Source organism: Pinus tabuliformis, chromosome 5_1 (genome assembly GCF_031772625.1).
Source record: "Pinus tabuliformis cultivar Carrire ecotype Pingquan chromosome 5_1, CPIR1, whole genome shotgun sequence".
Taxonomy (NCBI): domain Eukaryota; kingdom Viridiplantae; phylum Streptophyta; class Pinopsida; order Pinales; family Pinaceae; genus Pinus; species Pinus tabuliformis.
In genome coordinates this window covers 226,098,369-226,123,024 of record NC_142305.1, presented here as the reverse complement: position 1 = coordinate 226,123,024, position 24,656 = coordinate 226,098,369, and the positions used below count along the sequence as shown (strand labels likewise).

At 37.4% G+C, this 24,656-nt stretch overlaps 1 protein-coding gene across 1 annotated transcript in view; it reads right to left on the bottom strand.

Annotated features, from left to right (window-relative positions):
• The window catches only part of LOC149164234 (LRR receptor kinase BAK1), a 47,861-nt gene that overhangs the window by 5,580 nt on the left and 17,625 nt on the right, over positions 1 to 24,656 (bottom strand). The window contains exons 5-10 of the mRNA XM_089431999.1: positions 20,782 to 20,853; positions 20,587 to 20,658; positions 20,256 to 20,374; positions 19,963 to 20,103; positions 19,523 to 19,864; positions 18,428 to 18,822 (exon numbers count right to left, since the gene is read on the bottom strand). Coding sequence (XP_089288125.1) covers positions 18,428 to 18,822; positions 19,523 to 19,864; positions 19,963 to 20,103; positions 20,256 to 20,374; positions 20,587 to 20,658; positions 20,782 to 20,853 — 1,141 coding nt within the window. The remainder of the gene's footprint in view (positions 1 to 18,427; positions 18,823 to 19,522; positions 19,865 to 19,962; positions 20,104 to 20,255; positions 20,375 to 20,586; positions 20,659 to 20,781; positions 20,854 to 24,656) is intronic.

Here is a 24,656-nt window from a genome sequence, read left to right as displayed (position 1 = left end):
ACTTGCAACACCATCCACCAGACCATCCCCTAATAGGGGCAAAATATGAAGCAAGATGAGCAAATCTAAAACAGAGATCCTAAAGTGTGACCAAATGACACAAGGAACTTCCTCATGGAAGCACAAGACAGTATTTTCAACTCCGGATTCATATGTACATTTGCTAACAAGAATGGGGGAACTTTAAAGTGTGAAGGCCTTGTAAACAAGTGACACCTGTTAACAACAAGAGTCTCCAATGGAATTACAAGTTGCAAGTGCCACCTACATAAAGGAGCTATAAATACAGATGTCAACCTCTAATAGAGACAACTGATGAAGTACAAACTCTCTACAGAACAAACTACCAAAAATGGCACTTGAAATTTACAGTGAAAAACACTCAAGCTGCCCACCATTTACAACTTATATAAGATAAAATTGTCCCCAATTTCTGTTGTAGAGGGAAACTGTTGTTCAAATGAACATTGGGTGTTCCTTCAACTTGCAAAGGCAGCATCCCTTATCTTGTAGTCTGCCTGTTTATGGTGTTACTTATCCTGGCAGCCAGTAGTGCCTTCTAGGAGACCAGGCAAGAAAATTAAAATAGTGTCCTGGGGGTGAATAACCTGTAACTTCTCTTCTAGCCGAGCAGGTCATATAATTTGAGGTTGCTAATGTTAACCACGTCACAAATTCTGAGATAATGTGTCCATGATTCATGACTTAAATAAGATAAAATTGTCCCCAGTTTCTGTTGTATGGAGGGAACTTGTTGCTCAAATGAATATTGGGCGATCCATTAACTTGGATCGCCCTGTTGTGACAATCAGATATGTTGTAGTCTGCCTGTTTTGGTGGTCCTTATCCTGGCAGCCAGTAGTGCCTTCTAGAAGACCAGGCTGGAAAACTGAAATAGTATCTTGGGGGTGAAAAACCTGCACCTGCTCTTCTAGTCACATTGCTCATATAGTTTGAGGTTGCTAATGTTAACCACATCACAAATGCTGAGATAAGTCACAAGGTCAATATTAAAGGTGTTTGGTTCAATGGATTGAAGGATGGCATATAGATCATATGTAATAGGCCTAAGTTTGTGATGCTACTGGTTCCCAAACTTCTGTTGGTCCAATCATAGCCAAACTGTCTTTCACTTGAACTGGTGGACCCTAGGGTCATCTTGGAGAGATTTTTATTTGGTCCAAAGCTTAAGTAGAATGTCTTTGATTTGGCATGTACTTGCACTAACTGTTCTAGGAAAAGCAATGGCTCTGTCCTGCTCTTTTTGTTCATGTGACATGGATTGGGTGGAGAGGGCCAATGGACGTTCATATGTTGCAAGCAGTTGAAACTTGAAACCATAACAAAGCATGCTTTATTATAAGTGTACTGGTTGTTGTGGAGGTATTTGTTCCACTCCCTACTGAAGGTTCTCATTCCTGCTTGGTTATGAACGATGTCTATGGCAAATTGGAGGCATCTGCCTCAAAATTTAAATATTTCCAAATGTCAAGGAATACAATTACAGATGCTGAGCAGATGGCATCTTTGAGCTGCTGGATGGGCTCTTCTGGTCTGTTCCCCAGTTGGTATAGTCTCACAGTATATTATAAGCTGATTTAGAGGGTGACCAATAAAAGAATAGTGTTAGAAGATTTTCATACAGAAGTTAATGCTCCTATAAAACTTGTTTCCCATGTTACATTAATGGGCATAGGTTCTTCTCTGAGTATTATGACTTTCTCGGGATCTGCTTGTACCAACAATCAATGAAATGTACAAAGAGCTGGTGTTGTCCTAAAAAATGCTTTTTGAGTTTTGCCTCGAGTTGGTGTTGCTGTACATGATCCAGAAAATTTTTAACATGTTGCAATAATTGTTACTTTTAAAACCCAGCAACTAATTTAACGAATTCACTGAAGTTAAAGGAACAGCTACTGAACTTTCAGCATACATTCATTAAATATACTGAGTTTACTAGCTGAACTATTTGCAGCGGAAAAACAAAATTAAAGACATGAGCACATTCAGAAATTTAATACCAGAAATTTTACCCAGGAAACCCCACCTGGGGAAAACCTGCAAACTTGTGTGTTCTTATTATGCTCAGCAAAATCTTCAGAAATTGATTACAAGTATGAGGGAAAACTTCCCTTCACTCTGCTAACCCACAACACAACTAGTCTGTGCACTTCTACTCAGCCTGCCTGTGTGCACACTGTACGGACTCGTAAAGGCCTGTACGGCCCTCCTGTGCAGCTGAATGTGTCCCTGGCTGAAGTGTACGCTGGCTGGAAAATACTCTGAGGCTGTTCTGCCTCTCTTTCTACCCTAGTGCACTGAACTGAACACCCTTCTCTCTGTTGATCTGAACACACAAGTTGTCTAGTGCATAATGAGCCAAGTTTGTGCCCTTTTCCCTCCTTTGAAGTCGACCTGGGCCCACCATCTCCACGAATGGCTGAGATTAAATCTCAATGGATGGTTGAGATCATTTCACTTTTTGACTATAAGAAAACTAAAATTTTCCTAAGTCAAAAAAATGAGAAAAATAAATAAAACTAGGCCTTTGGCCCACCTGTGGGTCCCTCTGCCAAATTTAGTGCACTTCTAAATTTAGCTGAACCCTTCCTCCTCTGTCTCCATTTAACACTCCCTCTTAGAGAGGAAGGTGTTCTATACTACACCCAGTTTATCTCTAAAGTAGACAAATCTTGCCCCTTGCCAATGCCTTGGTTAGGCACATACTGGAGTCTGACTTTACCCCTTTAAACACAATCTTTGATATGGTGGTACCGGATCTTGATGTGCTTGGAGCAGTCATGAAACACTATGGAATTGAAAGCTGGCAGCCATGTACTCAACCTCAGTTGAGCTCAGTGACACTGATCTTTGCTTCATGCTAAACCAGGAACAATTGTTGATCCAACACTGAAGGTACAACCTGAAGTGCTCTTCCTGTATGCTGAACCCCCTGCCCAAATTGCATTTGTAAAGCCCTAAAGCCTCACACCATCAACCTGCCTGTACAAAAACCCAGAATCTGTTGTGCTCCTGGGATACCTCAACACATGCTTGGCAGCAACCCAAGAAACTCCGGTCAACTCAACCATGAACTGGCCCAACTGGTTGACTTTGAAGCAAATGTTTGGTTTTGTGTTCACTAGATACATCAACACCCTGTAAAGTGTGGGATCAACTCGCTCTGCTCTAGTAGCATCCACCTTCCTCCAGTTTGTGACTAGAGGCGTGGTCATGGGCCTGCACTCCTGCATGTGGAACCTCTTGAGAATCTCTTGCGTGTACCTGCCCTGTCCCAAGAAAATCTCCCCATCACCTTGCCATACCTCCAAACCAAGGAAATAGTGCATCAACCCTATATCCTTCATCTCAAACTCCTCTACAAGATCCTTCTTGCAGTCACTGATCAGCTTCTCGTCCCCTATCAATATGAAGTCGTCAATATACAACACAAGAATGAGGGGTTGCCCCCCAACCACAATATAATACAAGCTAGGGTCAGCTTCACTCTTGGTGAAGCCCAGTCCTAGAAGGTAGTTGTTTATCCAGGCCAAAAGAGCTCTCTTCAGCCCAAAAACATGTGTGTCTCTACTGAAAGTCTCCAACCCTCAGGTTGCTAAACATATATCTCTTCCAAAACAACTCTGTTAATGAAGGCAGTGTTCACACAAATTTGGTGGACCTTCCACCCCATCTGCACTGCAAGAGCCAATATAGTTCTAATGGACGAATATCGAGCCACTAGTGCGAACATCTCATCATCATCTATCCCTTCAACATGAGAGAAACCATTGGCCACAAATCTAGCCTTGCACTTCTCCACATTGCCATCTGTTGCATGCTTAATCTTATACACCCAACACGAACCAACCATTAACTTGCATCTTGCCAACTCATCTTAGCACAATCTCACAAACGCCATTCTGCATGATAAAGGAATACTCCTCCACTATGGCATCTCACCATCACTGTTGAGAAGCTGCCTCCCTATAGCAAGAAGGCTTTGAGTCTATCACCTCAATCATAAGTGCCATGTACCCCATATATCTTTGTGGTTGTTTACTTTGTCTAAATGTGGAGTTGGGGGCTCCAACTCTCTCCTGAGCCTCGTTGATCAACTAATTTGCCCACCTACTTCGTCCTCTCCCTGCACTGGGAGTCACTAGTTGAGTGGGCCCCTCTCGCCCTTCTATGTCCTCTTGTTCCTGCGCTTTCTCCTCATCTACGTGTTGCCCAACCTGCCCAATAACTAGTTGTAATGAGTATGAGGGGTTGGTTAAGCCTCCTACTTGGGAGCTTGTTGCTCCTCTTCCTATACTACACCTTGCTCTCGCTCCAAGGACTTTCTAAAAGCCTTTTCCTCCTAAAATCTCACATCACGCCTAATCATTGTCTTCTTGAGTGTTGGGACGTACACCCTGTATGCCTTAGATGTCATGTTGTAACCCACGAAAATTCCCTTATCTATTATGGGCTCCACCTTCTTCCAATTATCAAAAGGCGCATGGCAATAAACAAAGCTACCAAAGATCTATGGAAGTGAGACACATCAGGCTTTTTGCCTGTGAAAGCCTCCTCTAGTGTGACTTAGCCCAACACCCTGTGTGGACTCCTATTCTGCAAAAAGACTGTAGTGTTACATGCCCATGCCTAAAGAACCATTGGCAACCCCTAGTCATGCAACATGGCCCTAACCGCTCCAACAATGCTCCAATTTTTGCACTCAGCCACCCCATTTTGCTGAGGGTTATGAGGTTTTTGACACACAAGCCCCTGAAGGCATTAGAGATGTACTCTCCACCATTGTCCAACCTCAGCACCTTGATCTTCCTACCAGTCTAGTTTTCCACCAAGGCCTTGAACTCCATGAACTTTAAGAAGAACTCATCTTTCTTCTTCATGAAGAAGATCCACATCTTTCTCAAGTGGTCATCAATGAAGGTGACATAGTATCTGTATCCCATAAGGATGGAGAAGAAAACGGTCCACAAACATCCAAGTGCACAAGCTCCAAAATGATCTTGGCCTTGTTGTTTTTGTTGCTAAAGGATGTCTTCGCATACTTGCCAAATGTGCATCCCTTGCACACATCATGTTGTTCTATGTTGCATTGTGGCAACCCTGTGGCAATTTCTTTCAAGATCTTCACTCCCAAACTCCTTGCTCCTCCAGCACTACACCAATCCTCTCCTTCCAAGAACATAAATTTGAGGCCTCTTGAAGGCAATACTCAAACTTCAACCCCACATACACCATTTTGTTGTTCGTGTTGCTCAGAAACCCTAGCGCAAATCTTGCTAAGAGAAAACTCTTGTGCAGAGCTGGTTCTACAAAACACTAGTGCATGTCATTTTGATAAACTACGCCCTTCACTATCTTTAAGCTACTCCTGAGGAAATAAACATGCTTCCTGGTCTTTAATCAGAGACTCGCTCTGATACCATGTTAGACTTTTAAAGCCCAACAACTAATTCAACAAATTTACTAAAGTGAAAGGAACAACCACTGAACTTTCAACATACATTCATTAAATATAATTGAGTTTACTAACTGAACTATTTGCAGCGGAAAAACAAAATTAAAGACACAAGCACATTTAGAAATTTAAAGTAGAATTTCTCGTAGATTCAAACTACTAATTGTAATTTACTAAAACAATAGACTTGAATCTACTCTACTCATCAGCGGAAAAAATTAAACGATCACGAAATCACAAAGCATACAAGAGAAAGAATTCAATCAACACATTACACAATGATTTCCTGGGGAAAGCCATAGCTAAAAACCCTGGCTTATTTGTATATTGCATTAATCAGAAAATATGAGAAGATTACAATGCTTTGCTCAAGCCCAAGCAACCTCTGCACTATCTCTATCTGTCTCACAACTTCCTAGACAAGCCCAAGCCAAGACAACTTTCTTGCGTTGTTTCCTTCGGAATTAGGCCCTCGATTAATTAGGGAAATTCCTCAATATGAATTGTGTAATCTTCATAGGCCTTCCTCTGACTACATGCACCACCCTATACAATTCGAATGATCATACAACTGATGGTACATTGTCCCTGAACTCCAATCTCCACTGGGTCTTTCTCTGATCTGACATGTATGAGTGAATCTTTAGTTTACTGGTTGATCATTGCAGGCAGCACCACACTCCACTGTAGGCTACTAGCACCACACTACTAGACCTCCCACTAGTTTCTCCAACAGTTGGAACTAGTTTAACTGACTTTAACTTAGTTAGACTAAATTAATTAATTACAACTCAAAATAAACTCAACCAAGGATCCTATAATGTAGGAGACACTCTACATGACTCTAGTTAAACCCTCAACTCGAATTAAGTAAGCCAACTAAGTCAAATTAACTTAGTTAACTAATACAAGTTGTCATGAGATGTGGAATTCCAATTTTAGTCCCAATTTAATTCAAGGACAAAATTAAATTAGGATTTTCTTATTGCATTTTCAGCATTTAACACCAGAAATTTTACCCAGAAAACCCCAACTAGGGAAAACCTGCAAACTTGTGTGTTCTTATTATGCTCAACAAAATCTTCATAAATTGATTACAAGTATGAGGGAAAACTTCCCTTCACTATGCTAACCCGCAAAACAATTGGTCTGCGCACCTCTCTCCTACTCAGTCTGCCTACATTTGCACTGTACAGACTCGTACAAGCTTATACGACCCTCCTACACAGTTGAATGTGTCCCTAGCTGAAGTGTACACTGGCTGAAAATATTGAGGTTGTTCTACCTCTCATTCTACCCTAGTGCGCTGATCTGAAAACCCTAGGCATCAAACTACACACCCTTCTCTCAATTGCGCTGAACACACAAGTTGTCTAGTGCATAATGTGCCAAGTCTGTGCCCTTTTCCCTCCTTTGAAGTCAACCTAGGCCCACCATCTCCACAAATGGTTGAGATTAAATCCCAATGGATTCTTAAGATCGTTTCACTTTTTTATTATAGGAAAATTTTAATTTTCCTAAGTCAAAATAATGAGAAAAAAGTAAAATTGTTTTTGGCCCACCTGTGGGTCCCTCATCCAAACTTAGTACACCTCTAAATTTACCTGAACCCTTCCTCCTCTAACTCCAATTAACAATAATACTCTCATGTTAGGCTGCAAACCAAGATGTGATCAAGGTATGCAATGATAAACTTTCCAATTTATATCTGGTCCTTGATTATGCACATAAAAGTAACAAGAGAATTACTGAGCCTGAAAAGCATGAAAAGCCATTCAAAGAGCTCAAACATGGTCTTGGAAGTTTTCTTCTAAATATCATTAGATTTAATACGAACTTAAAGATAGCCATGTTGAATTGTGGATTTAAAAATGGCATGAAACAAATCCACCTGAGACAAAATCTCAAAGTGGAATTCAAAGCAAAATCTCAAAGTGGAATTCAAAGCAATATCTCTCACTTGTTGCTAGACGTGTATAATTCAGTGGCTGCAGCTACTCGTTATATATCAGAAACAAAATATGGCTATTACCTACGAAAGACAGTTAGTCTTAAGGTGAGAGTGATCTCCCCATTGAGTATTAAAAGTATCTGTGCAATACTATCAGCATGGTACTTTTCAGAATGTGTGAGAAAGCTTTGGCTCAAAATCTTTATGGCCAGAAAGTAATGCAAGGATCATGAAACTCATCAACAAATGTTCTCATGCGGATATACAGTGGGCAACCAGTGTCCTATAACATACTTGAATCTGCTTATGAAAGTCATAGCTAAGGTAATGTCAAAAAGGCTAGTAGTTGCTACCAGATCGTTAGCACAAAACTGTTTGGATTTGTCAAAGGCGAAGTCATTTTAATTTCTACTTGGGAAACAATTGAATGGACCATGGAATAAAGAAACAAAACTCCTTTCTAGAAGATTGATTTTAGCAGAGGGTACAACAGCATTGAGTGGATTTTCTCTTAACATACTCTATTGGTTGGGTGTTGGTACAAGATTTAGGTTTGTTGTCAAAACTTCTTATCAAAGGCCCTGGTTAAGTTCAAGTCAACATTGTTAGCTTTCATATTTAAATCGGCTTCAAAGACCAATTTGTCAAGGTTGTCCTATAGCCCTGTTACTTAATACAATTGCAACAAATGCCCTTGGCTTTTTATGAGGAACTACTTCTGATATTACATAAATAACAATGTGTATGGAGAACAGTGTACAACATATCATCTCTGCCCTTTATTGGTTATGGCTGCAACAATGTCATGGTAAGCCAAAGCTCATACGTGTTTTGCATCTCTTACTTGGTAGCAATAAAAAGGTCAACTCTGTGTGGCCACACTCTTTCTACTTTATGTTCTCAATAGCACTCGTCCTTTCTTGCAGAAAAGAAAAACATAAATCTCCGATTCCTAGTATTTTCCATTATCAATATGCTAACTTATCACATGCTAATGAGATTAATAATGTAGTTTTTTTGCACTTTAATGATTTCAACATTATTTCTGCTATTTCTAAATAATGATTTTTACAAAGATCAAACAATATAGTTGCTACCATTGATGCAGCATCAAAAACCTTGCGCAAACAAACTACTAATTAACAAGTATATGCTCGACCTTGAAGAAGAAGATGGTATAATAGTTGTCAACCCTATAGACCCAAAGTAAAGGACCAACCCAAAAGCCCAATTTAACTGTTGTAAAACATACACATACTAAACAGATAATAAACTTAGATACAAGTAAAGGATTTTTTTTCTCAATTATGACTATCAGGCTACCAATCCTAAATCATCATCATAGATTAAATAATGCTGAACATTTGTTTTTGGGTTGAATGCATGTTGATAAACTGATTGATTCACTTTAAGTTAAAGTTAGTTTTGTTTTCAAGGACCCTATTGTACCAAATTACAAAATTAACTTTACTTTGTTCTTCCAACCACACTATATCACTTTGACAATTAACCATAAATATTTCGGCAAAATCCATTCAATTTAAATAACTATTCTTTGCCAAAACTTGGACCAATCATTTTTGTTCATTTAGTCCACTTCCACACTACATGACATTTGGACTCATTCTAATAGGGGAGTTGTTGTCCAATAAATAAATTTCTCATTATCTAGAGTCTGCACATCTAGAGGATGTCCAACAGACACCCTATTGATTAGAAGTACTCCCTAACCTGACGTGGTCAATCCTTGAGAATTTTCTTAAGCTTTGAATACCATCCACACTATACATGGGCCTAGCACGCAGGCCACAATTTTATTGGCTAAATTTTGACTCCCTGACCTTCTTGTCTTGAATTTAGCAATAAACTTAACTCGTCTTTGGCTAGCCCATTTTTATGACTTTTCAAAGTGCCTGAAGCAAAGGTGCAAGGTGTGGAAAGAGCATTATGAAAATCTTTGTCATTGAAGTATTTTAACTGCAAGGCCTTTCAATGTTGTTGATCATAAAGATAAAAAGGTAGCATAGTCATTTGGATATGCCTTCTTTATCCCTAAGGGTACAAATAGTTGCCATGGTCAATGATGTGTAGACCTTGCCTTGACTTTCGATAAGAATCACAAATAGTCATTAAAAATCTCATTAAATCTATTTAAACTTGTTTTAGGAAAATAGAGAAAGAGAGACACACACACACACAAATAAGTCAAGATCCAAAATCTTCCAGCCCTTTTAGAGAAAATGAATCTAAACTTCAATCTTGGTGTGTTTGAAAGAAAGGAAGATCCCTATGCAGATAATCACTCCTTCATTTTCTAGTTGTTACAAATTAGTAATTACAATGAAGTGTTGTTACAATGGCATTTCCTTGCCCTTGGTTTATGTGAAGGAATAAGCTCATGGTTTTTCCAAATTTAATTTCCCTACTAAATGACCTGCATTATATAAGCAAAATCTTCATTGAAACAAAATTTTCCGCATCAAGAAATTGTCCTCTGCAAACAACTGGTGGACGACAGTGACGTCAATTGTTACCTTGACCCACTTTGTGTAGGCAACTTGTGTAACCAACCATTCAATCCCAAAAAGGACTCTACAACTAATATGTATATAGGGATACAAATGAAATCCTTGTTGCATTCCTCTCGAAGTTGGGAATAGTTATTAAGGCACACCATTTATATGTATAAATACAATTGTGAACAAAAGGACGTTTTGCCACTATGTCTTGACTCTTTAGTGAATAGAATTCCTAATAGGAAACCACACTCCAACCTATCACAAGGCATTTCCATGTCAATCTTGACAAACATCAGTAACAGGTTATTTTGATGGATGAAGGGATTCTATTACCATTGTTAATTATGTAAGTTTTTCATACCTAGAACAAAGGCAATTTGGTTTTCTTTAACCATGTTATCGACCAATTTTATGAGATTACTGGTTCAAACTTTCACTGTGAATTCATAGCTAGCATTACAAAGGTGACAGGGCTCATTATATAGATTCTATCTAATCATTGTCTTTTGGAACAAAGGCAATAAATAACATAAGATATTGAATGGACTCTACCTGCCATCTAAATTCCCTTGACAATATCTCTCAGCATTAGTAAAGCTTTATGCAAAATTATCTTATAGAAATACCGAATGATAAGTAGATGGTCTGACAAGCTGGATTGTGATTAGAATAGCTGGCATTCTTCCTTGTGGGAACATCATTGTCACACAAGTTTTCAAGAGGCACATACTCAACTCAATTTTGGAAATGTTTGCATTTTTAGGAATATTATAGATACTCTTCAAGGTTGATCCAAAGCAGAGATGCTATCTCTCCTTGCTCTTGTTTGTCCTCTCTTTAACTTTTGTTTGTATCAGTATTTTTTAAAGTGATGTTGCTTCAGACTCAATCAACTTATAATCCACATATCTATCCATGATCACCATTACCACTAGACTACAGAGTAAATCTTGATGTACATGTACATTGACTTCTAATATAATATATGCTATATTTTCAATAACACAAAAAGTCAACAAGGTACTGTTTAGTAAATTCGGGGTGTTTCATAACCCCCATCAAGGTTCAAATCTTCCATACACACAGTTCACCCTTCATGGGTTTCCTTGGCCATGCACACAAGTCATTTCATGCAGTTAGGTCAAAGTGCAAGTCTTGGGCAAATTTGACAAAATGGAAATCCCCCACCTGCAACTTCTAAACTGAGGGAAATATTTGGAGTGTTGCTAGCTACATTCCATTGTAATACCATGAGCGGAAAGGGCATGTTTTCCCACAATGCTAACAAGAATCATCATGTAAAAAACAATAACCAAAAAAGAAATCTACAAAAAAACCATTTGATCCTAGTGTCTACTATGTTAACATTACATTAGTTGTCACTTTCACTTCCTAATTCGATGTCATTTGCTTTAGAATTCTATTTATGCTTGTATTGTCTTCCAAATTTAATGAAGTGACCACAGTAAAGAAGGACATTATTAACCAAATGGCTCATTTAGGGATAGCCAACAAGAAGCAATTTCTACTAAAGTGAGGGAAGGCTATGAGGAGCCATGAAGTTTAAACTCAAAACAAAAGCAAGAAAGGATCAAATGGAATTAGGTATGGACTCCTAATTCTTTACCTAAAGTAAATGTTTTTAGGTGGTTGACAGCCATGTAAAGCTCGTTAAAAGAGGGCGACCTAAGAAAAAGGGTCACACATGACCCTTCTAGGTACCCATTTGTGCCTGGAATGGGAAGAAAACCTGAACCATATGTTCTTAGATTGTAACAAAGTTAACATACTACGATGAAACTAATGACAAGAATAGATCTCCTAATGAACCTATTTGCTTCAACATGGGAAGATATCTTCTATCTAACTGGGTATGAGATATCCAAGTACACTCATACATAAAATTTGTTCAAAGTCTAGCAACTCTTGCCCCATTGTACTTATTGAATGTATGGATATACAAAATAAAAATTTGTTTTGTCTACAAAAGGTGGAGGACAGACAAAGGAGTAAGGAAAATAATTACCCTCTTAAGTGAAATTTGAACCTCACCAAAATAAAGCACTATGCAATGGCAAAATTCAATTAGATGAAAGACTGGAAGCTCAAAGGATAGATTGCAATAGTGTAAACTTCTACATGTTGGATTGTGTAGCTTGGTAGGACTTCCACATTGGCTTGGTGTCTTAGCATGTGGAAGATAGGCTCTCTAGACAATAACCTTTGTAAAGTGATTCTATAAAGTACCTTTTATATTTAATTACTAAAAGTGACTTAAGTGATTTTAGAAAGTGTTTTTTCTAAAAGTGACTTAAGTCATCTCAATGAGAGACTAAGTCACAACTGTTGATCTCGAGATGGCAAGATTTAATGGTTTTAGTAATTAATGAATTTATAAAAGGAGAGTAAAGAGGCAATAATTATTCATGAGATTTGGAGAAGAGGAGGAGAGCTAAGGGAGAATTTTAGCAGAGAAGGGCAAAGTACAGCACGTACAACAGTAAATACAGCAGTCAGTCAACACAAATTCCAAGGCAGAGAACAGGCACGTAATTCAAGGGGACAGCATGATTTTCAAGGCAGATGGGCTGCAATTATTGCAGAGAGGAGGCACGATATCTGTGGCTGTTCGAGGGTGGCTGAGCACAGTTTTTTGAGACTGTATGGCTGTTATTTAATACTGTAAAATTATCTGATAAGAAATCAAATTTAAACCTCTCTCACTGGTTTTCCCCTCAGGGTTTTTCTGGGGGCATTGCCCAAAAATATTGAGTCAAAAGGTATGACTGTTTGCTGTTCATTTCTGCTGCCAATTACTTTCAGAGTTAGTTATTTGTATTTCTGTTCATAAATAGCTGTTGAATGTGTGAGAATTTAATACATTACTGCTGAATATTTATTGGAGTCAAAAATCAGAATTTAGCTAAGTGTTTTAACAAAATGCCTACAGGGGGTTATTAGCTTGTAGGTGGTTTTTTCAACACTACATGGATAATATTATAAGTTAGGGAACCCTAGCTCTAGAGGAGGATAGATCACACAGTGCAAAATGATTTTCAATAGAGAGACAAGCGGTAGCCCAAACAAAGTTAAACCCAAGGGATAATGTCATAGAATCAAGTCGGAACAAGCTCAATAATCGATACAAACAACTTCAAGAAGGCAACAATGATATACCAAGAGTCGGAAGCTGGTACTAGCCAATAATTTAGGCATTGTCAACATTATTTACACTGGGGATTCTTGTTTAATGTGATGTTCGCACGTATTGTAGCCAAAATCACTTTAGTGCAAGCTACCATAATGTTGACTACAATGTCGTAGTCTATGTCACAGGGTTCGGCGAACCTGAAGGTTCAGGTTCGAAATTCGGCGAACCTGAAAAAAAATTTTGAAATTCGTTCAGGTTCGCCGAACCTGAAATTCGAACCTCAAGTCAAACTTGAACGAACTCGAACCTCAACGAACCTCAACGAAACTGAAAGCAAATTTTAACGAATTTTTTAAGGTTCAATTTTTTTAATGATGCACCGAGAACTTCATTATGACAGCCATGATAGCTGTTTTATCCTACCTTCATCACTGTACTCTAGACCATCATGTTGACTGTGATCATGCGAGAGTGTATTCCATGACTGCAGGATCATTGTGATCTTTCTTACACCGAGACAATGAGATCATGTAAAGATAGTGAGGGATCCGAAGATCTTTCCATTACATATATATATACATTGACTGTTAAGAAATAGATCCACCAAGATGAGATACTATTCCTCACTATACTGAGGTCCTTACTGTCTCATTTATTCCGAGACTGTAATGGTTACTGTGGCTCTTTGATATGCAGGGATTGTATCCTCCGAGAATGATCATTTCTGCGGCTTTGTTATTGTGCCACAATTGTAGTATATATATATATATATATATATATATGATTGAGACAACGTCTAACATCAATCTTATTAGGCCGAGAGAGAGGTTCTATCACTGCTGTTCTTTGTCTAGACTCTAGACTTCTACAGGAGTATCACCGAGGCCTTGATGCCAAGACTGCTATGCGAGATCCATTGACACTGTGCCTTTGTCCTAGATCTTTGCTACTCCATTCAGCTGAGATCCTCACAGGTATGTCGAGATCACTAGATGTGCAATTGTGATATGTCTAGGTAGATTTGTATGCTAAAACAGATATGTCGAGAATGTCTAATCCTTCAATCTTTGCAATGTCCATTATACAAGGTTATTCTGGCTCCATTAGACCGAGGTCATATATAGATATATATATATATATATATATATATATATATATATATATATATATATTGAAAAATATGTATAGTCGAACCTAATGCCGAACCTCATTCGAACCTGATCGGAAAATTCGAATTCGAATCGAACTTAATCGTTGTCGAACTCGAATTCGAACTCGAACCATGTGACATAGGTCGTAGTGGAGCATTTAACAAACTATGGTGCAAATCAAGAAAACGATTTCGTCCACATTATGGCAAACAATGTTATTGGAACCAGGAACCGGAGGGTCCAGCCGTTTTGAGTCTTGACTGCAAAACTAGTCCAGCCAGTGGCTTGGAACTGGAAAAGGCAGGTTCAATATTAAACTGGCCCGTGGCTTGGAACTGGGAAAGGCCAGTTCTGCACAATGTAACCAAGGACCCTCTGAACGCAAATTAAAATAAAAATAAAAAAACAATAATTTATCAGTGGAGCAGCCTAATATTCAACCCTAGGGCCCTAATAATGCTAGGTAAGCCATTATGTGGTCAAATGGGCTAAGTTTAAAAAATATATATAAGCACGAATCAAAACATACGAGTATTGTCAAGAGTGCATGCCATGTACTTGTAGCTTTCTGTAATATAAAAAGTTAAACTCTTTTTATATTTCTGTTAGGAGGATATTTTCAGCCACATTCCTCTCCCTGTGGAAGTTTTGGGAAGAGCAATCATTCTCAAAATAGCTTAGTACATCCTCCCTTGTGAGATTTTGGTTTACAATGAACTTCTAAGGAAAGAGATTGGGGTTCTCACTAGAAAATTGTGATTGTCTACTTTTTAATCCCAATCAATTTTAGCCCACTTCTAATGCTTCTCATGTTCTTCTCCATTGGTAGATTCTTACTCTAGAACCAGTGGTTTCACAGGCATTCAAGAATTTTCAAATATTTGATTGCAAGTATTCATGTCTTAAATAAGCCAGACACATAATATATAACATATAAATAAAATACAAGATTCAAGAGATATGTCTCCACCTAGGCAAGGATGATCATTGGACTTAAAAAGCCTCATTCTCCTAAGTAGCTTCTTCATTAGGTAAGTTTCTCCATTTTATAAGATATTCAATAATTTGTTTACGATGTAGGGACCAGATAAAAGTATCCAGAAATCCTTCAGGTTACAACATCAATTTACAATTCTTCATCGAGGACTAGAAAGGTTCATTCTGGACAAAAACAATGTGCCTATTCTTTTTGCACACAGGATACATAAGACATTGTGCTATTTATATTTGTTGACAAGACAAAAGCATAGGCAGCTTCATCAACCTGTTTACATATTTTGTAGGGATTGTACAATTTTGCATTTGTTTTGAAATATTTTATTGAATTTTTCATACACCTAAACCCTTAAACCACTAAAAGATCCCATTCAATATGGCAGAGATCAGCTTTCTGATTCTCATTCAGTATGCAGAGATCAGCTTGCTGCTTCATTTAGTATGGTGTCTTATAGGTGTTTAAGAATCCAGAAACACTGCAGATTCTTCCAGGTAACCATTGGCAGCAAGATTCCAATATCTACAACTATATTATTGAGTGTTAGCACTCATCATATCCAGGCAATGTTGTACATTGAGTCAGTGTTGCATTTGTGAGTCGTGCTGTGTTATACCATCATTCAATCAGATGTAACCACAAATGCCACTGATGTTGCTTATTAATAATAGAATTTCATAGTTTTCCTTCAAGATACACACACACTCCTGGTCAAGATTATTCCAAATAAATAAAACACTTCATATGAAAATCATCACAAATGACTAATCAGGATATTTCAATATCTCCAATCCCTTTATATAATAATCTTAATTGTCTGTTAAGACACTCCATATCATTTTGATCAGCAATTGAGTATTAAAGAATTATCTGCCTTCAGCTAAAATTGAACATCCTTCCAAGTAGCAGATTCTTCCAATAAATATGGTGATGACACCAACATATTAGGCCTCCCTATCAATATTTGAGATTGGAGATCCACAATCAAGCAGATGTCTTGCATCTCCTCAACTTAAACTCTACAATTATGAACTCATTTCTCTCCAAAACTTGTGCTAGCAGTCATCCCAATTGACTCAGCAAGGATGGTATTCCGCCGTTGGAGGCCACATATGTTGCTTCTTGCAAAATTCAACCAAAAGCAAAGAAGTCCTACAATGGTATGACAAGTTTTGCATCCTTTTAAAGTAATCTCTCATATACCCATGTTCATATGCATTAAAAGTTTTCCCCATTTTTCCCTTTTCTCTCCTACCTGATTTGACCACTAAGGACGGGGGCTGCTATGGATTCAAAATCAAAGTATCAGTTTGACTTGCACTTTGAAGGTCCTGCATGCAAAGGACCATATTCTTAGGTTTATCTTGGGTGGTGAGAAGCTGTAATGACACCTTAAAGGATATCCTATGCTGACAACTATAACACGTGAGAAATTGGAAAGCCTAAGTTTGTGTTGTCACTTCAAGCATATTTCTTTTACATTGACATTTTGTTTAGAGTCTAGACTATGTAGTTTTGCCCATTTTCCCCTTATCCCTCCTAACTGATTTGACCACTAAAGAGGGGGTTGCCACAGATTCAAAATCAAAGTATCAGTTTGACTTACACTTTGAAGGCCCTACTTGCAAAGGACCAAATTCTTATGTTTATCTTGGGCAATGAAAAGCTCTAATGACGCCTTACAGGAAATCCTATGCTGACAACTATAACACATGAGAAATTGGAAAGCCTAGGTTTGTGTTGTCACTTCAAGCATATTTCTTTTAGATTAATATTTTATTTAGACTATGTAGTATTTTGTTAATCATTAAAACCGTAACTTCAATAAAATCAAACGCACCAACCTTCAAAAGAATAAATCATGACAATGTCTAGTACTCTATTCTAGCCAACTCATGGATGAAGACTCAGCAAGCAAACGAGGCATTAAGATCCCCTATTTAATTCAAACAACAAAAAAAGGATATAGAGAAAACCTATGCTGAGAAAAACCTTTTGTTTTCGTTGTCACGTTAAGCATATATTTTAAGACTATGTAGAACTTTCTTAATCATTAAAACCACACCCTAAAGAAAAACCTATGCCAACAACTATAGCATATGAGGAATGGGAAAACCTTAATTTATGCTGTTACTTTAACAATAGTTCTTTCAGATTAATAATTATTTAGACTATGTAGTATTTTCTTAATCATTAAAACTATATCTTCAATTAAACTTGAGCATGTCAACCTTCAAAATCATAACACTGACAATCTGTAGTTCTCAATTTTGGCCAAATCATGGATAAAGACACAGAAAGCAAACGAGGCTTTAGGGTCCCCTATTTTATTTCAACAACCAAATATACGACAGAGATAAATAAAAGCAAGAAGTTGACCTAGCTGCCAATCCAAAGTTTTCATTGTCTACATACATCTGCAATCATGCCTAAGCAAAGTATGACAACCTATAGTATGTTGTCACGCTAGTGGCTATACATGGAACCTGATCACAAGAGCATGTTGCAATAAACAGGTTAACACTTGTCTTTGCCCACAAGTTCAATATCCAAGAGGGTTAAGAATGATGAAATTACATCTCAACACAAACTAGTTATGTCTTCTGTTTGCTTTTCTTCACAACTTTTTAAATTGAAGCATTTTGACACATAATCAATATCTAGTCCCTTGACTACAAGACTTCAATACAAGCACTCACAGTAAGGTAAGGTAGAAATACCGAAAATATGTGGGAATTTTCTCAAATGCAGTGGTTGGACACTAGGTAACACAATAGTTACATACACGGGAATAAATTTCCAGTTGCATTTCATTGCTTAACCTTTATCTAACACAGTAGAATAGCTACAATATTTGTATCAGGAATGGACGTAAACCCATTGATGAATTGTACCAGTTTGGCAACAAAGGGAAACTCAATTAATGAAGACAAGAAAACAAAATTCCAGTTTCTACATTTTCAAAAATTAAAAACAAAGTTATTTAAAAAGCAAAGCAATTTCCATCATCACAAATTTAGTTTGAATGAAGCTTGAAAGATCAGAGAGAGAGAGTTATATGTAAAGAAGATCATTCAGTAATGTTAGAATTTGCAAAAGGAAAGTATCAACCTAAGAAACAATATGATTGACATTCACTCTTACAAACAATAAAAAAACGTTAAAGAGAAGGAATAAGTACTTACCCAGTCAAGCAACATGACATCATCATCATTTGCTAAACGTGCAAGGTCAAATGCCCGTTGTCCCGTAATAAGTTCCAGCAACATGATTCCATAACCAAATACGTCTGTCTTTTCCGAAGACTTTCCAGTAGAAAGGTACTCAGGTGCTATGTGGCCAATGGTTCCACGAACAGCCGTCGTAACATGTGTGTCCTTATAATCCATAAGTTTTGCCAAGCCAAAATCTCCCACCACTGCCTCGTATTCTTCATCCAGTAAGATGTTAGCAGCCTTGACATCCCGGTGAATAATCTTAGGATCACAATGATCATGCAAGTAGGAGAGACCTCTTGCAGAACCCAATGCTATGCGCTTGCGAGTTGGCCAATCTAAGGGTGGGTCATTCGGTGCCCTCTCTACAGGAAAATCAAGTAACAAGTAAAATTTTCATAACACTAAACATTTCACATAATACTGAATAGCCCCTCCAATCGTACTTGTATCTTTTTGTTACCACTCTACATGAAGAACATGTAAACACATAAAACTAGCAATTTGGCATTGCACAGAATAGAACCTTTCATGAGGCTCAAAATAATAATTTGAAAACATTCAAAAGTAAAGACAAAAGTTGAGTCTTAACATCAAGCAAGGAAGGCACTGTATGGATGATAACAGTACTTCAAAATTTCAAATCTAGTAAACACATAAAACTACCAATCTGGCATTGTACAGAATAGAACCTTTCATGATACTCATAATGATAATTTCGAGAGGTTCACGAATAAAGATAAAAGTTTTAAAATCAAGCAAGGAAGGCACTGCATGGATGATTATGATAATAGTAGTTCAAAATTTCAAAGAGATCCACCATCATAGAGTTTGAGATTTATACTGGTCAAAATTTTCTGACAAGTTCAAATATCCTTAAAATAAGGATAAAATATAACTTCAACAACATACTTTCTTATTTATCTGAAAAGGACCATAATATGTTTACTTAAAGACTATATATCTTCTTTTAAAACCGGAACATCAAACGAAGAGAAAAGAAATCTCAACCAATTATTTTAGGATGAACACACTATAGGTGACAAATTAAAACACTTTTCATACCTCGTAGGCATGAAGCAACACTTCCATTGGCCATGTAGGGATAAACAAGCAGCCGTTCAGTGGGTGTCATGCAGAATCCACGTAGTCGAAGGAGGTTCCTATGTACTGCCATGCTTATCATCTCCACTTCTGTTTGAAACTGCAACTCTCCACCTGGTGTACGCTCTTCCTTCAGACGTTTTACAGCCACCAAGGAACCATCTGCAAGGCGCCCTTTGTACACCTTTCCAAAACCACCTCTGCCAAGAATGTTTCTATTGCTAAAACCATCAGTTGCAACCTGTAATTCCCGTAATGAGAACCTCTTAAGTTGGCCTAAGTGAACCTCTGGATCCTCCTCAGCTGCACAACCATATATTGGATTAAGTGAATGTGTGTAGACAATTTCATGGCAAGTTATTTAGCATTCCATTATTTATAAATATAACAATGAAACCTACCAGGTACATCAAAGAAGTGCTCCTGTGGCTTTCTGCGACGCCACCAGGCAAACCCAATTGCAGGAGCTGCAAATAAGAGGGCAGCACCTGCAGCTACTCCCCCAGCAATGGCTCCTGTGCTGGAAGAGCTCTGTATCCTTGCTGAACAAAAAAGTAAAATGAGACATGCTACATTTGGAAGTCTGACAACTTAATAAATTAGTACACATGTACAACATACAAGCTCAAGCATTGTCTAGTGCCCACTAGCAATCTCTAGTTTGACGTTAAATTTTCAATTAAAGATAATCAACCTCCATTGCTTCCAGTTACTGGCGGGGGTGGTACAAACGGAGGAGGAGGAGAAAAAGGAGGAGATCCCGGACATGGCTTTTGTGCCACTGGACCACACAGGTATTGATTGCCACCGAAACTGCAACATTCGTTCAGAAATCTTATCAGGACTGAGGATCAGGATACCAACTCAAGCAATGATCATCTTTTTCTTGAAAATACAATTCCCATTGGATCCATTTTCAAAGCTCAAACATGAAAGAATTCAAAATTTCAGTTCTACACATAGCATGTTTCAGTCTATTGAAAACACCACCTTGTTGGTACTGATAATCCTTTTTAACAATTTACCTGATAGGAGTAAATAGAGAGAATGAACCATTTGCTGGAACCTCTCCTGTGAGATTATTGTTTGACAGATCACTGCATTTCACAAAATACACAATAAATTAACGAGATGAGATTCAAATATATGAGACTATACATCACATAAATCGAGATTAGATATTCACGATAAAGAATATAAGACAAAGATTAGAAACTTACAGGACTTGAAGAGCAGTAATGGTTGTGAGAGACATTGGGATCCGTCCTACAAGACTGTTGTTATTAAGCCGACTATTCTTCCACAGACAGCAGAAAAGGAAAGGCTGATGTTAAAATCTCCACAAATTTCAAAAAAAGATAAACACGGGATTCCTGCATAAAAGACAAACACTTCACCAGAAAAGCAGGTGAACTCAACTTGAAAAAAAAAGTAAAGGAACCCATCCCAATGAAAGAAAAATCGTGAGTATCTCTTCAGAATGGCTACAGGCAATGGTTGTAAGAAAAATAACTAATGCCTTAGAGAGATCATGCCCTTCTGAACTCAGTATTAGTCTGACACAATTGTATGCCTTCACTAAGTGTAAACATTCGAGCATGACTTGGACGATACATGCTCCTTTGTTGCATTCATAGGATAAGATGTCAAGGTAACCATGGGATTAGTCTGAATCAAATGATTCTCGTTTCCATGGGGCATCTGTTGGGTGCCCACCTCTATAGGCTATTAGGCACCCTTGTGAACACTAAAATACAATTAATCTAACCCCACCCCAGCTGTCTTGAGAGAAAACATTATATTACCCTTAAAAGCATCTGATCTGTGCACATGTAAGTGAAGAAAGTTTAATATACCCAGCATAGCCTGAGGACAAGCATATATTAAAGTTTATCCTTGAAGTATTTCACCTCCTTGTAATTTTGGTAATTGGTCCTAATATCAATTTGCACTTCTAAGGAATGATGCCAAATGAGAAGCTGACCCAAAAAAGAAATTTCTGAGTTACAGGAGAATAAAGCCTCTAGAGCAAACTTAGAAGACAGTAGCAAGAAAATAAACGAATCAAAATTAAAGAACAGATAATATACAACTCTTCATATTAAACTTGATACTATCAAGAAAACAAGCTTTGCTAGATCTTACCTAGGTTGTTCACGTGGATGCAAATGGCACAATAGCAACGATTTACTGGCTTGGACAGGTCACAGAGGTCCATAAGATGGTATAGATTTAAAATGGTAATAGGAGACGCACTGGAGGATATCTGAATATCAAGCTTGGCCAATGGAGGTCAAGACTCAAGTGACCAGCAACTGAATATCAACTTAGTCCACATATTTCAACCATTTAATAAGATGAATCTAAATAGGACAAAGACTAACCATGTCAATGGAGATATCAACTATATAAACAGAAAGGCCAACCAGGTGCACAAGCTAAAAGTGATATAAAGCCAGAAATCCTATTAGTAATAACTTAAAGAAAAAGGAAAGAATCAAATTACCAAGCAATTGCCGATGGAACTGATGAATCTCATCATATAAAATATCATGGGAAGCCAGGAAAATCTTATGGGGAACCAACCCTTGACTTGTCAAAGCAGCTAACAACCAAGCATATTTCATTTCTTCCTTATTTATGAACAATCTACAGTTATTTGTTTTCATACAATAACTCTAGTTCAGCTCTCGTCTTATCTTATCTCCACCAATCTAAGTCCCCTGACATGAAGACACAGGACACAAAGGACACGAAAATACGAGTATCCAAAACATGACACAGAAAGCCCCCAGAACATGACATGGACGACAAATTATATACTATATATTAAAAAAAATATAACATATATTAAAAAATATAAAAAAAAATAGTCAATTACATAAAATATGAAATATATAAAACATTTATGATTTACATGATGATGATACAAATTCAATCACACAACTAATGCATATACCAAAATAGCATTGAGTAAAAATGTAATCCATCTTTGAACCAAAAATACATCAACAAAAAGGCCCTAAATGCCCTGTATAGTCAAAAAAAAAATCATGCAACAACAAATAACTAGTACTATATATCATCAAAACCATTGCCTATATTGGAATTCTCATCATCAATATCACCCTCTAAGCATTAAAATACGATAGAAAAAGCTTAACATGCCAAATCGATATTCTTTTTGAGTGATGGGTGCACTTTGACTAGGGTCATGATATAGGTGTTCAACAATCAATGCCACCAACATCGAGGTACATAGAGGGCTTGGTCCTCTTAGTTAAATGCTAGTTCCATATCCTCATACATGATAAATTTCAATGTAAACATTGTAATCCCCCTAATCCTGAAATTTTGAAAACTGTTAAGTTTGCTAGATTTTGAGAGGGATCTAAAATTCTACTTTTTCCATATGAAATCCAATGAGGTCGAAACCACTCTCAAACATCCTGAGTCAATTAATGGTAATGTTAAAAATTTAAGTTAAAGGATGACATTTTCATCCTTTTACTTTGAAATTTTAACATTTCCATTTATAGCATTAGTAGGGCATGGACAAATCCACTTCCCAACACTTTGAATCCATTCTAACATTGTTTAATTTCCCTTAGCTGCACTCCAAAACCTTTAAGAGCTCCAAAATTGTAACTGAATTGCGTGAGAATGAGACAATAAATCAGTTTCAATATGTCTTTTCACAAGACACGTGTCCAAATTTAAGGACACCAGTAGGGCTCATGTTCGACACCAATCAAACTCATGTCAGACACATGTCACCCACATATCGTGTCAGACATGAAGGATTCGAGACACAGGGAGGGAAGTGTCAAGTGACTTAGCCACCAAGATATGAGTAAAATTTAAATAAAAAGTTTCCTGTAGACATTTGTGATATGTAAATCTCCCAACATCGGCACGACTTTAAAATGAGATAGTACTAACATCCCCTTATGCACAAGAAACAAGACATTCTTGCTTCAAGGAGATGAGAATTTTTTTATTCATATACATTGACCCTAAAAACTTCTAGCATACACTCCCCCTAAGAAAGACTCTTTGTTAGAGATTGAATACCACTTTCGGATTCCACATGCAACTTCCCTCTATGACATGGCAAGCCAACCCTCAGTCCTTGTTCTCTCCCACCCCCTATCACTTATTTGCCCCAAAGACATTAAAAAAGCTATTAAACTTTGAGCACTAACAAAGCATCAGAGGAACAGTCCTCAAGCTGAATTTTTAAGTATCGTTTTGATTCACTTCCATTCTATATTATTGATCCCTTTAACAATTTAGTTTGCTTGAGATTCCACTCTTCATGCTCACCACATATCATGCAACTTATTTTAAATTAGGTAATATATTTGATCCTAAGTTGCAAGAGATGCGTCCTGATACTTGAAACACCCAAAAATATTGAAACGGGTATGAAATATCATACAATACGACCAACACTTTTCAACCACCATGTCCATAGCAACCACGCTTCAAGGCAAAATTGCAAACTCCATGCCTTGAGAATGAGATAAATCATAAAAGAATGAATGAGAAGCCTCTTCAAGGGGGCAACCTTCTTTTACAAAATAACAAATGCACAAAGAAGAGAAGCTCACTAAAACTAAGTCTCCTTGGTATATATAGGACAAAAAGGGTACAATTACAATTAAAGGGTCTAGTCGACCAGTAAGGACAACACTAATATAATAATAGAAATGCAATAACTCATATCTAACACTTAACATGCTCCTCCCCTACAAACAAGTGTTGCCCTCAACACTTGATTAGTTGTGGATGTGTTTGCATGAAGAAGTCATCTTCCCATGTCGCCTCTTCTATTGGTTGATCCTTCCACTTGATGAAGTACTCAATCATTACTCGATTTCACAATTTCTTGATCCTTGTTTCAAGTCTAATATAACTTTCCCTTCTTCATTAATCTCTGGTAAGATTGTCTACAATGGGATCTTGTCACTATTTGACTTTTTTAAGAAAGAAACATGGAAGACTAAATGTAACTCCAATTTGTATGCCATACTTCAACTCCTATGCAACACCTTATACGAACCATAGTACCTGGGTACTAATTTATTGACAT